General features: G+C 45.4%; 1 protein-coding gene across 1 annotated transcript in view; it reads right to left on the bottom strand.

Annotated features, from left to right (window-relative positions):
• Positions 1-12,645, bottom strand: part of CD101 (CD101 molecule) — a 34,863-nt gene that overhangs the window by 6,799 nt on the left and 15,419 nt on the right. The window contains exons 5-8 of the mRNA XM_019730611.2: positions 10,497-10,880; positions 9,399-9,803; positions 6,349-6,750; positions 3,459-3,854 (exon numbers count right to left, since the gene is read on the bottom strand). Coding sequence (XP_019586170.2) covers positions 3,459-3,854; positions 6,349-6,750; positions 9,399-9,803; positions 10,497-10,880 — 1,587 coding nt within the window. The remainder of the gene's footprint in view (positions 1-3,458; positions 3,855-6,348; positions 6,751-9,398; positions 9,804-10,496; positions 10,881-12,645) is intronic.

Below are 12,645 nucleotides of genomic sequence, written 5' to 3'. Positions count from 1 at the left end.
GGCACGGAAGGGGCTCTCCAGTCAGGAGGTGGCATGTGTTCGTGCAAGATGTTGGACTGTCAGTTATATCTGTTCTCTTCTCCTCCTCTTCATCTCCTTCCTCTCCTCTGGTTCTTTCCCTCTAGAATGTAAACGTGCTCAAGCCCCAACCGAAACAGAAACCAGAAGTTTCACTGACACCTCTTGCCATTTGGTACTGCCGTCTCTTTCCCTGTACGTCAAAGCTCTTAAGTGTAATCTGTATTTGATGTGTCATCGCTCTCCTGCTGTCTGACTTCCCTCATTATTGTTCTGTAATTGCCCCATGTTGTTAAATCCAGTGGATATTTTTCCATCTGTATCTTAACTGACCTCTTTGTACTAGTTGAGTCTGTTGGCTCTCACTTCCCTCTTGATCCCCTCTCTGCCTTTGGTTTCTGTGCTACCACCAAACCCTGGCTCTCCTCAGCTACTCCGTCATAGGCTCCCCTGAAAACAAAATGGTGGGGTACCTCAGGGGTCCATCCCTGGGCATCACTATTGGTTTTAAATTGGTGGCATCTGATCTACAACTCTGGCAAAAATCCCATTTGGAAGTCCTGATGTCTGCTGGATAGACCTCCCTGGATAACTCACAGGTCTTCCTGCCTCAGTTCTAGCCCGCCGTATTCAAAATGGAACTAATCTCCCCCTTCAGACCGTTCTTCTGTGTTACCTCATTTAGTGACTGCCCCCCACGACCCACCTTTGCCAGAAACCCGCTGTGCATCCTTGATCCCCCACTTCTGCTCCTTCACGAGCCCCCCCGCCCCCCCACACACACATACACCTGATCAGTAGTACACGTCCTACTACTGAATTCCTGTCCTACTCTCAGCCCTCACAGGCACTGCCTTCGTTCAGGCCTTCATCTTGTCTCCTCTGGATTCTACGATCAATATCCAATAATCCTCCCTGCTCTGCGTCTGCCTCCGTTCCAGTTTATCACTAACAGCGCTCTGAGTGGGGAGCTTGCTAAACTGCACATCTCATGACATCCCACCCCTGCTTGAACTTGTTCAATGTGCACTTTCCTTAGCTTTATACACGTGACACATTTGAGGTCTGCACCCTCCCTATCCCACTAACCTCTTCTATTGGCCATTATACCACAGTTTCTATGACCATCTTACATACTCGTTCCTTTTCCTAAAATATGTTTCCTTTTTCTAGGCCCCGTATGCTAGGGAACCTTCCCAGACCTCCTCCCCACCCAGCCCTCCCCCCTGGCCCTGTCTCTGCTCCCCCTGTAGCATCCTGAGACTATTTCTTCAATGACACCTATTAGGTTGGGCTTCGCTTCCCCAACCAGACTCTGAGCTCTGTGGGGACAGACTCTGTAAACATGTTTTTGTGTCCTCAGAACCTCATGTAGTTATTTATTGAACAAATTAAATATTTTGTTACATAAATGGACATATACATATGTACTTATGTACGTCTGTACTTATGTACATACGGGTGTGTGTATGTGTGTGTGTGTGGCATGTTTGGAAGCAAAGGAGGAAAGGAATTAACATTTGTTGAGCACTTACAATATCCCAGAGGCCGTGCTATTACGTTGGTGCAAAAGTAATTGCGTTTTTTTGCAATTATTTTTAACCTTTGAAACCGCAACTATTTTTGCACCAATCTAATAGATAAATACTTTGATTTCATAGCTAGCGGGTAGGTAGGTGGTAGAGCCTAAGCCTGTCTGATTCCTAACCCTGAAATTCTTCGTCTCCCCAACTGCCAGAAAGGAACATCTGGGCAGAGAAAGTGAGATGCCATATCATAAGGATTTAGTTGGGAGCCCTGTACTTATAATGAAAACCCTCAGGTTGTCATGGCACAGGCTTTCAAGCTGCTTCAGTTGTGAAGGATACAAACACCACTCAATTTTTAACATTTCCTTTCCAGGGCTCCTCGGTTTAAAACCTTACACCAGTTTGATAAGGATTCCACAAAGATTAACAGTATATACATGCCAGGAAGGATCCTATCTGGCTCAGAGGAGATGTGCTTTTTAGTTACAGAATATATACTTTTTACAGTTATTATCTATTTATTCCACTGCAAAAACTGCTGACACTACAGAGCCGAGAAATTCCAGTGGGCAAACATGGATGGAATGTGCTGGGGTGTGGGACTTCTATAATTGTTGGAATAGAAGCAAAGGTGATAGGAAGAAAAGTTCTGCCTGGAGACTTGGGAGAAACTTGCTGCTGGAGACTGGACAGGAGAAGGGGACGATGGACCCCCAGGGAACAAATCAGAGAACTCTGACTTCCACTCTAGAAGCCTTGCTGGGATAGCTGGGCTGCAGCTCTCCCCACTTCTCAGAAGCTTCCATATGTTCTCGGCAGCACTCTTTCCCTCCTAAGGAGTGTCACCCAAGCTAGCTGCTATGTAGGAGTTCCAATAACCATCAGGACTCCAAATGAGATCTTTGGTGACCTGTATACGGAACCAAAACGGCACCATGGCTTCTCCAATGACCCTTTTTCGTCGTAAGTTTAGTGCGTAGCTCACCCCTCACCTTCTCCTTAAACCGCACCAGGAGGAAGTGGCTCAGAGAACAAGCTGGCTACAACATCTGCCAGCTCATTGATCGCCAGGAAAGACTTATTGGTCTGGCTAGAGAAGTTTTTGCTTTCATTAACAAATGCTTAATAAATGCCTATTATACGCTTGGCACTGAACTGGCTGGAAGGGTGCCCTCTTCTCTTCCACCATCTCCTGTCCCACATCCCTCCTGAAGCTGTGCCCTCAGCTGAATAGGACGACCTTCCCACACAGAAAAGGGTCATCCTTTGGCTGCTGGTCTTCAAGCAGCTGCCCTCCTTGCTGGAGCCTGTAAACGCATTTGACGGTGCACTCAATCCATCCTTTGATGCCTTTCAAGACGCCATCAGGAGACACACACCAAATGGCTGTCCTCACCCAAGTCCCGGGAGAGATAAGAAACCTGTCACTGCATCATTGAGAAAGTTTTGGCTTGTTTGTTTTGCGTTGTTTCTGACTCGGAGCATTTAGATGGAGCTGCTCTTGGTTCACCCAGAGCAAACGGAAAGTCACCATGTCCCTCTCCCTCATGCCCGCTCCCTGGGCAAAGCCACATTCTCAGATTCCAGAATCAGCCAATAGGTACCGGTGTCAGCTTCAAACATCGTTTGGTTATTTAAAGGGATGTAATGTGGATGGCTTTTTTGTTTGTTTGGGAGGGGAAGCGGGGAGCATCTAGATGCCCCTGATATTTCAGTGTCTATGCCAAAATCTCATGTAGACCTGGTGTGTCCAACTGAGTTACTATTGAGCGAAATGGCAAAGTCATTTTCTGTGGGAGTCTGAAATTGTGTTCGGCCCAAAGAAGGAACAAAATGCAGGCTGGTGAGAAAGCGGGAGGGGAAACAAAGATTCTCCTGCCCACGAGCCACGGCAGGTTAACCCCTGCTTACCTGAAGGCAGCACCGTGAGTACTATATGCTGTGACACATCTGACGATTGGTTGACCAAGTTGCTTGGGATGCCATGGAGCTGCCACTCTGTCACCCTGCACCAGTACACTCCAGCATCTCCCATCTCCACCCGGTGAAGCTTCAGGACAAAATCTGTAGGGGACGAACGGTAACAGTACAGGTGCCTCTGGAGACTGTCTTCACCATACACCAGCAAGCCATCATGCTGCAGGTGCACCAGCATTTCACTTCTAGAATTTTCTCTGTGCCGGAACCACATCACAGATAACAGGGAGGCCGAATTGCCGGAGCTCTCCAGGCTGCAGGGAATGACCACGTCTCTATGCTCGGTGGCATTTTCCGCCCAGTACACTTTGGAGACACGTACCTTACTTCCTAGGAAATAAAATGGCAGCAAGTTAGAAAAGAACTCAGATTTTCAGATATAATCTTCAAATATCAGGTACGTCATCTTTTTTTTTTTTTTTTTAGGTACGTCATCTTTAACACATTTCTTTGGCCCCTGTCCTTCTGCCATATTTGCTAGAAAATTCTTTGCTATGACTCAAACCAGCCACTTCGTTCCTTTAGCCCTACCTCTTGTCTGCGGGACCTGCCACTGAAAACCACCCAGTTTTGGTGGGTGTTCTCCCCTGCTGCTTTTACTTCTCCCTGGTCACCTCCCGCTTCTACTTCCCCTAGGGACCATTCCAAATGTCCAACCCTCGTCTTAAGTCATGTATTCCACTGCTACCCCTCATTCTTAGCATATTATCCGCTATCCGAGAGACCGAACATTTTTATACAAGTGTTAGAACACCACTCAAGGAAAATATTTAAATTATTGGATTAGAATACGCTTTAAACAGATTTTGACATTTACTTTGGAAAAAAGTTTTCCCTGCTAACCAGCAGGTGAAGACTTGGAATGAAAGCCAGAGTAGTTACAAACAAAATAAAGAAATTATAGCATGCACTCAATTTTCAACTCTACTACAGACACATTTGTCAATCTCTCTTTACAAGAACAATTTTGTCTGATCCTGGATTCTTTTTAGTCACCATCTTTACTCTCTCCTTCTCTTCAAGGTAAAGCGTGTGAAATATTAGCTTATGTGATAAACTACTTTCTATCTGTTTCCTCACCTCACATTCCGCCCTACTTTATTACAATCAGGCTTCTAATCCCATCACTATACTCTGGCCAGTGTTTGCAATAAAGGCCCAATTTCCTTGCTCAAAACACCCGCCAGTCTTTTTTTGTCCTCTCTGTGGTCTTTGTCACGGAAGTCCATTTTCTTCTTGACATCCTCTCCTCATTTTGATTTGATTGTCCCGCCCACAATTCTGACCCGTCCTTCTCAGTATCTCTCCAGTATCTCTCTTCCTTAACTCTGTACCAGGATATTCAGCTGGCCACGCCCAGCCAGTCACACCCAGATATGTTTTGCTTGACACCCTCAGGATTTTAAGAGCATTTGAATTAGTGTTGAACATTCTTAAATGGAGCGATGTCATAAAAAAAAGAAAGTAGGCATTTTTTTGATATATGAAAAGACCAGGCCACTCTGGGCCCACATTTCTGATTGGGAAGCGTTGACGTGAGCTCAGAAGTGGCTGCCTCCTTAAAGGGGCATGACCCACTGGCAATATTGGGCTTGCACAACTGGGAGGAAGGCGTGCCAGCCACACAGACGGAGAATACGAACATGTGCATGAGACTTGTGGGATGGCAGAGAGGGTAAATGTGATTCGGGACATGCTGGGTGTGAGGGGCTCTGAGGCATCCACGTAGGAACGTCCAACAGGCAGTTGGGTAGAAAGATCTGGAGCTCAGGAGTTCGGGGCTAAAGAATCAAGACCTAGAGCTATTTCACTGAAGGTGATTGTGGAAACCAAAGGTAGTATTTAAGAGAAAAACCAAATGCGAGAAGAAAAAGAAAAACAGGCCCAGGATCTATACGTGAGGAACACCCACATTTAGCAGAGAAAGGAAGGGGGGCCTGAAGAACTCAGAGAAGGGGAGCCGAGGGGGCTCCCTGCTCCCTCAACAGACTATGAGCTCCTTGAGGCAAGCGCTGTGCCTCACATCTTCGTATTCCTAAGTGCCTAACACACAGTCATGCTTATTATACTCTTATTTTTGATGCTACATTGAAAATAGAACTTGAAGTGCCAAACTAGATTAATTTATTTGCATTATGCTGTTGGATCTTATCCAGTTGCCAAACCTTAGCCTGACATTCATTTCATTTTAATCAACATTAGAGGTGACCTAAGGCTGAGCGAGCTATGCAACCCTGCCCACATTTAGACCACAGCACTCTTAGACCAACGCAAGTGGATGGCGCTTGTTACATTTGTAAAGATCTCCTGAGGAAGAGGAGAGTCCCTCAGTAAGCCATTCCAATGGTTAACTACTCTTCTTCGCCTTCTGTTTAGGCAGCCAAATGTTGAAAAGCAATTTCTCCACACATCCCTGTAGAGTTGTACAGTTTCTGTTCACAGTGGGAGAAATATGCTTCGTATTACTCTTTCTCTGCCAAATTACAATAAGGCCCCAGTGGAGTGACACAGCTTGTTATTACAGAGATCTGGAGATACGATACCCTGGGTAGCTGCGTAGACCAGGCTGCCAGGCCGCTCAGCAAACCAGTCAAAGGGATCTTGTTCCCATCCAGTCGCCTTGAAACATCAGACTGACTCACCTTAAGTGACCCCCGCCTCCTCTGGTGGGCTACAAGGTCCTACGGTCATTGCGTAGGTGGACACTATTCCTAGGACGCTAGGTCATATTTTTACCCTCACGTAATCACTCCATAGAACAGTTGCCCAAGAGAAGATGGCAGTCCTACAGCAGGACGTGTGCGAATACGCTCATGAGGTTTACCTGTGGGCCTGAGTTTCAGTTCTGTCAGACCTGATGTCTCTTCTCCAAGCTTGTGCCAAGCGCCGTTTGTAGACAAGAGCCATTCCTGCACAGAGCAGCGATATCTGCCCTGATCACTGTCTCCTATATTCAGAATGTGCAGCTGAAACAAGTCTTGGGAAACTTTCTCGATGTGGAATTTTTGCTTTCTCTGTGGGGTGTAAAATTTTACAACACTGGTTTGGTCCATTTTCAGAATCCTCAGCCAGGATGCATTATTGGTGGACATGGGAGAGAAGTACCAAATAACGGCCAGCTGAAGGTTTCTGGTGGACCGGGACAAGATGCTACATTCTACGTCAGTGTTGGAGTTGATGGAGACCTCTCGGACTTGACTGCTTGAATTCACTGTCAGCTTGCTCTCTAAATGGAAAGAATGGAAACAATTACTTTTGTGACTTTGTTATAAAACAGGATTTCAAGGTAGAAGGGACATTAGAGGTCAACTAGAGCAGTATCTCCTACATCCATCAGATGTGTGAATTTCCTCTCCAGCAGCCCCACCAACTGCTCAGCCAGCCTCTGAGAAACTATCTCACACAGCAGCCCATTCCTTCTTTGGACAGCTCGGCCAGAAAGTTCTAGAAAATTCTTTCTGATATCAAGTTGAGTTTTGCCTCTCCATCACTTCTATCCACTGGTCCTAGTTCTACCCTTGCCCAGGAGAGGGGGATGGGACCAGGGGGCAGGAAGTGTCATACAGAAAAGTCCAATCTCCTCCACATGACAGTGTTTCAGTATTCAAGCACAGACATCTTCTCTTCTGTGGCTTTTTATACATCACATGGAGAGGAAGTCATCCTATTAATGCTTTGTCTGTGTGTGCACTAACTGGAGTAGTCCTAGATTCACACTTTGCCAAAGTCTAGTTGTGTATGTCTTCAAACACAGGTAAACAAAAGGAAGTTGTACCTGGGCTATTAAAATTGTATGTTTCCTTGCAGCCATTCAACTGTGGAATATCATATCTATATGGAGTCGATTATTCTTTAACCCCAACAGTATTTCTGCTTTGTCAGACAGATAAATGAGAAAACCTGGCTTCCAAACCGTATTCTAACTTCTTGCTGACATCACTGATTCTACTTTCTTAATTGTTTATTGATGTGGCTCGCCCTTCGATAAGCATTTATGAAGCACATATTATGTATGTGGTAGACTATTCCAGGCTCTACGGACACCTCACATCAGTGGATTCACAGTCTAGAGGAAGACATTAGTACAGGGACAAAGGTTTAGCGATGACAGGATTGTGTCACCCAAGCAGCACAGAGGTATGCAGAATTGTCTATCAAAGCACATATCAGGACCACCTAACCCAACCATGGGAGTGACGGGAGGCTTCCTGGAGGAGGTGTCTCTAAGCTAAGTCTTAAGGGTTAAGAGGAATTAGTCTGATGGAGGAGGGGAGAAGGAATTCCACACAAAAGAAGCAACTTGAAGAAAGACTTTGAAAGCGAGAGAGAACACAGAGTATTTGAGGAACTCCAAGTAGGTCAGAGTGGCTGGAGTTCAAGATGGAAAATGGAAGGAGAGAATGCTGGAAAGGCATAAATGAACCAAATTATAAAGGGCCTTGCATGCGATGCTATGTGAGTTTGGACATCAGGTAGACATGTAGGCGCTGTGGATGACTCGGGTTTCCCACCTAGGTCACAGGTGGGTGGTGGGGACATAGAGAACAACGCAGGAGGAGTCGCTTTGGAGGTACAATGATGGTGTGTTTGTTTCGACCTATTGAATGTGGACATGTCTTGGAGGCAGTTGCATAGATGAGTCTGGTGATCAGAAGAGAAGCTTTTCAGGATAATGGGTAATGGACTTGGGAGTTGTCAGTACGGGTTGAATCCGTGGCTAGGAATAAGCTTACGTCAGGAGGCTGCACAGAAAGAGAAGACAGCAAGCTGAGGATGAAACCCCAAGGAATGGCTCAGTGGAGGAGAATTCTGCAAAAGAGAATGAGAAGGAGCAGTCAGAGTGTTAGAAAGAAAACCGAGAAACTCTTGTATCGTAAGGCCACGGGAAAAAGAAGTTTCAAGAAGAAAGGATTGGGCCGACAATTTCAAAATCCACAGCAAGGACAAGTAAATTGAGTCATGAGTTAATCAACACGGATCATTACTGAGCACCAAAAATAGTGCTCAGCCGCAGAGAGAATAATGACAGCTACCATATCCGAGCATCTCCCTGGTGCGTCAGGTACTGTACTAGACATAGTATATATGGACAATGAAGTTCACGAACTTTCCACCGTGTAAGTAAACAGTGGAAAGTGCGTGTATGTCACCACCTGTGAGTTGCACATCAGCCATTTATAGATGCGGTAAGAAGCCTTGGACAGATTACGTGACATGTCCAAAGCTATGCCTCTGTCCAGTGCTTGTCAGATCTAAATGATTGTGAAGGCTCTTGAACACTCTGCCCTCAGAGAATAAAAGTCACGAAAGAGGATACTTGACACAGTAGAGCTTTGCCCAGGTTGTGTCGTACCTTTAACCTCCATACTCTATAACCAACGGACAAGGTCAATTACATTTGACTGGATTCATAAATTCACATTAACACATTAAAATAAGTGGATCCATGTATTCTAATGGAATTCATATTATCCATTCCACTAGGGGAGACATCCCAAAAATTTCATGACTGGTAGGGCATGAGCAGTGACTGACTAGTCCAAAAGAACACCTCTCCACTGGAGCTGGCCCTAGAGGCCCCCTGCTGCGCCGTGTGGTAGGTACCCTTTGCTTGCTGGCTGGTGAGGCCTTCGGGGAAGATGGGGAGTAACAGTTACGATTAGCCAGTACGGAAGTATTTCAATGTTTTCACAACCTTATGGCCATCCCGCACATACTAACAACGCTGTCCTTTATACATGGCGCTGACTTACACAGTACAAACACAGGGAGAAGATATTTTATGCTTCAATTCTATAACTTACCCAAAACAAGAGGAATTTTTTGTTTTTGTTTGTTTTTTTAAAGCAGGGATTCATTTCAAGTGGCAATTACCTGGTAAAGTGACAGCTATGCTGAGTGGGTGAGAGCTGGCAGAAGCCCTCGCAGAGCCACTTGTGTGTAGGGAATTTCTGTCATAAACTTCCACTTTACACCGATACATTCCCGCCTCTTCCTCCGTGGCATCGTGGATTAGGAGTTGAGAAAGAAATGGAGACTGTGAAACTTTCGTCTTCTTTTGGAACTGGGTTGGAACATCCCCCCACTCGATAGTGCCATTATGGGTGATTCGGATAAGTTGTTGAAAGACTTGAGACCCAGTTCGCTGGAACTGCCATGTCACAGTGAGTAGGACCTTGAGGTCAGAGTAACCAGCCTTCACGGTGCAGGACAGGTCAAAGGGGTTGGTTAATGTCACTTGTGGTTGACGGCTCATCAGGTTAACTTGTAAACTTGACTCTGTGGGCAGGAATGCGAAACACAATTTCCAGTATGCTTATCAAGTCAAAGTACAGGACTGCCAGACTTTTCCTAGTCACCACCTCTTTACATGGAACCATGCATTCAAATACTACTGGGAATAGCAAGTATTTGAGGGGCTAACAATTGATTTGCAGGACAGTCTGTCCTGAATTCTGACCTCAGTTTTCCAAAGTTGACCCGCTTCTCCAAGGGTTGTCAGCAGCGACAACAAACAGGCAGTGTTTCTCCAGTCCGCTGCTTAGACAGCTGCTACTGAGTGGGTGGAGGGAGCGCCAGTGGCTGGCCTCCTTCCCTTACCCCCACTCATGGGTTCAGTACACTCTTGTGTACGTGCTAAAGAGACTCTAATCCCAGGGCCGCAGCTGTCAAAAAAGCCCGAGTGTCTGAGGCTCAGCTCTACTCGACATATCTCTTCTATAATAAGTCTACCCCAATTCATAGGATTTTTGAATGGCAACGTACAGGTTGCACCCTAAATTAGATGATCTTTATAAAAATGAGTGAATTTTAGAGATGAGTTGGCAGACGTGGGAGCCAGAGATTATGCTCTGTGTCCCGGGGCACACATATCCTAAGGAGGGGATTCAGGATGACACACACAAATTCCACCACAAAAGGAAGGTGCTGATGATATATGCAAGTTGAAACAAGGATTTCTTTGACACTTACGTAGAGATTTCACAGTGACGGACAACTTCTGAGTCCAGCTCAGCTCTCCGGCCGGCTTCTGGGTCTTCTCAGACACTCTGCACTCATATGTGCCACTGTCTGTGACAGAAGTGGGCATGATCTCCAGCTGGAAGGTGCTCCAGACCCTTTTCTCCAGCCTTACGTTGGCGTGATTCTTGGGTTTCCTGTAGGAGGCACCCAGCTGCACGGTGCCATCCTGCTCCATGCCAACCACAAACTCTGGCTGTGTCTGGTCCTGTGGGATGTGCCACCAGTTCACAGACAGCAGACTCTCTGCTCCATCTACCTGGCAGACAAGGGTCAGTGCCTCTCCTTCCCACACGGCTTGCTGCCCGTCCATGGTGGACACGGCCACACTTCTTGCTGTGGATCACAGATTTTAGAAGAAAAAAGTATTTCAAGTCAATGACAAATTTTCTAAAACACGGTGACAGCTCATTAATTAGGAATTGACTTGTTTGTGACCAGTCAAGTTGTTTATGCCCGCCCTACTCCCAGAAAGAAAAAAATACTTGCTCAACACTTAAATAATGGAAACAAGACAGCAGAAAGAATATCAGGAGAACTGATGGACATGGAAACAATGTGTAATCTGCCCTCAATTTTAGTGACTTGTTGAGTCAGCCATTCCTTAAGAACATCTAGTTGGGAAAACATCTGGCAAGATTTTGTTAGATTAACTAGGGTGGGTGTAGTGAAGCCGTGTTTACGAAATTTTTAGTTTTTCGGAATTCAGACTTTCACAGTTCAAAATGACCTTCCTCTCCCTCCTTAGCTTTCCCTAATTAGTATGTGTTTTGAACAGGGAAATTGTTAAATTTAATATTGTTAAACCAGATTTCTGTTCACAATACTACCATTAAAAACAATTATGTGTGTGTGTATGAGTGTATGTGTGTGTGTGTATGTATATATACATATATATTATATATATGTATATATAGATACACACGTAATATATATATATGCTGTTGTTTGAAGGAAGATCCTTCTTTTATCTGAACTACAGTGTAAAACTATAAATGTAAACCTGATGGATAAGGGATGGGAAATTCAAGATGTGTAGAAATGCAGACATTCCTTCAACAAACACTTCCTGGGCAAGGCCTTGTCCCAGGTGCTTTGCAGACAAGGCAAAGACACCTCAGGAGCTCATGCATTGGACGCAGCCCAGCCTCACGCTTAAGGCCAAGGTCCCTGGAGTCAGAATTATCTTTGGCAACACAGTTGACCTCTTTGAGCCTCAATTTTCTTTCCTGTAACTATAGGGGTAATAATAGCGCCCCCCCGACCCTTATTGCACTGTTGAGAGGACTAAGCAAATGGCACAAGCAACGGACTTAGCCTGGCTGGAGAGGAAAAGCACCCAGGAAAGGTTAGCTATTAGCATGAGTAGTAATAATAGGCACTTAGGGAAAGCAGAGGTAGTTCAAAGCCAAAAGAGAAAAGCACAAGAGAACTGGCATTAGAAATCTATATAGGATCTAAACGCATTTGCAAGCCATTCTTTCCTGCGGAAGAAGGAATTTCTTCTTCCACTACTGCATGTATGTAAGTGACAAAGGCAGAATGAAGAACGAGGTCCACAAATACTTTATACGCAAACCTGCTTCCTAATTTTGGGCAGGAGAGGCATAATTATACTTAATTTTTTTTCAAGTTAAAAATAGATTCGTAACTGAAGTTTAGAAATTAGAAAATGATACTTATCGTCTCAGTACTCCAAGATAACCGTTACGATTAATTTCAACCAACATCATTTTCTTTTTCCCCAACAAAATGAGGTTTCCCTAGTTCACTGTGGTCATTCCTGCCTCTCGGTGAGAAGTATTAAACTTACTCAGTGTGGGTAAGTTTCACATTCACAGTATTTTGTTTAAAACTTTCATAGAGGGGCCGGCCCCGTGGCTCAGGCAGTTAGAGCGCCGTGCTCCTAACTCCGAAGGCTGCCGGTTCGATTCCCACATGGGCCAGTGGGCTCTCAACCACAAGGTTGCCGGTTCAATTCCTCGAGTCCCACAAGGGATAGTGGGCTGCACCCCCTGCAACTAGCAACGGCGACTGGACCTGGAGCTGAGCTGTGCCCTCCACAACTAAGACTGAAAGGACAACTTGACTTGGAAAAAAG

The sequence above is a fragment of the Rhinolophus sinicus genome, linkage group LG14 (assembly GCF_036562045.2).
Source record: "Rhinolophus sinicus isolate RSC01 linkage group LG14, ASM3656204v1, whole genome shotgun sequence".
Lineage (NCBI taxonomy): Eukaryota > Metazoa > Chordata > Mammalia > Chiroptera > Rhinolophidae > Rhinolophus > Rhinolophus sinicus.
The sequence above is the reverse complement of the archived record's forward strand: the minus strand, read 5'-3'. Positions and strand labels throughout refer to the sequence as shown.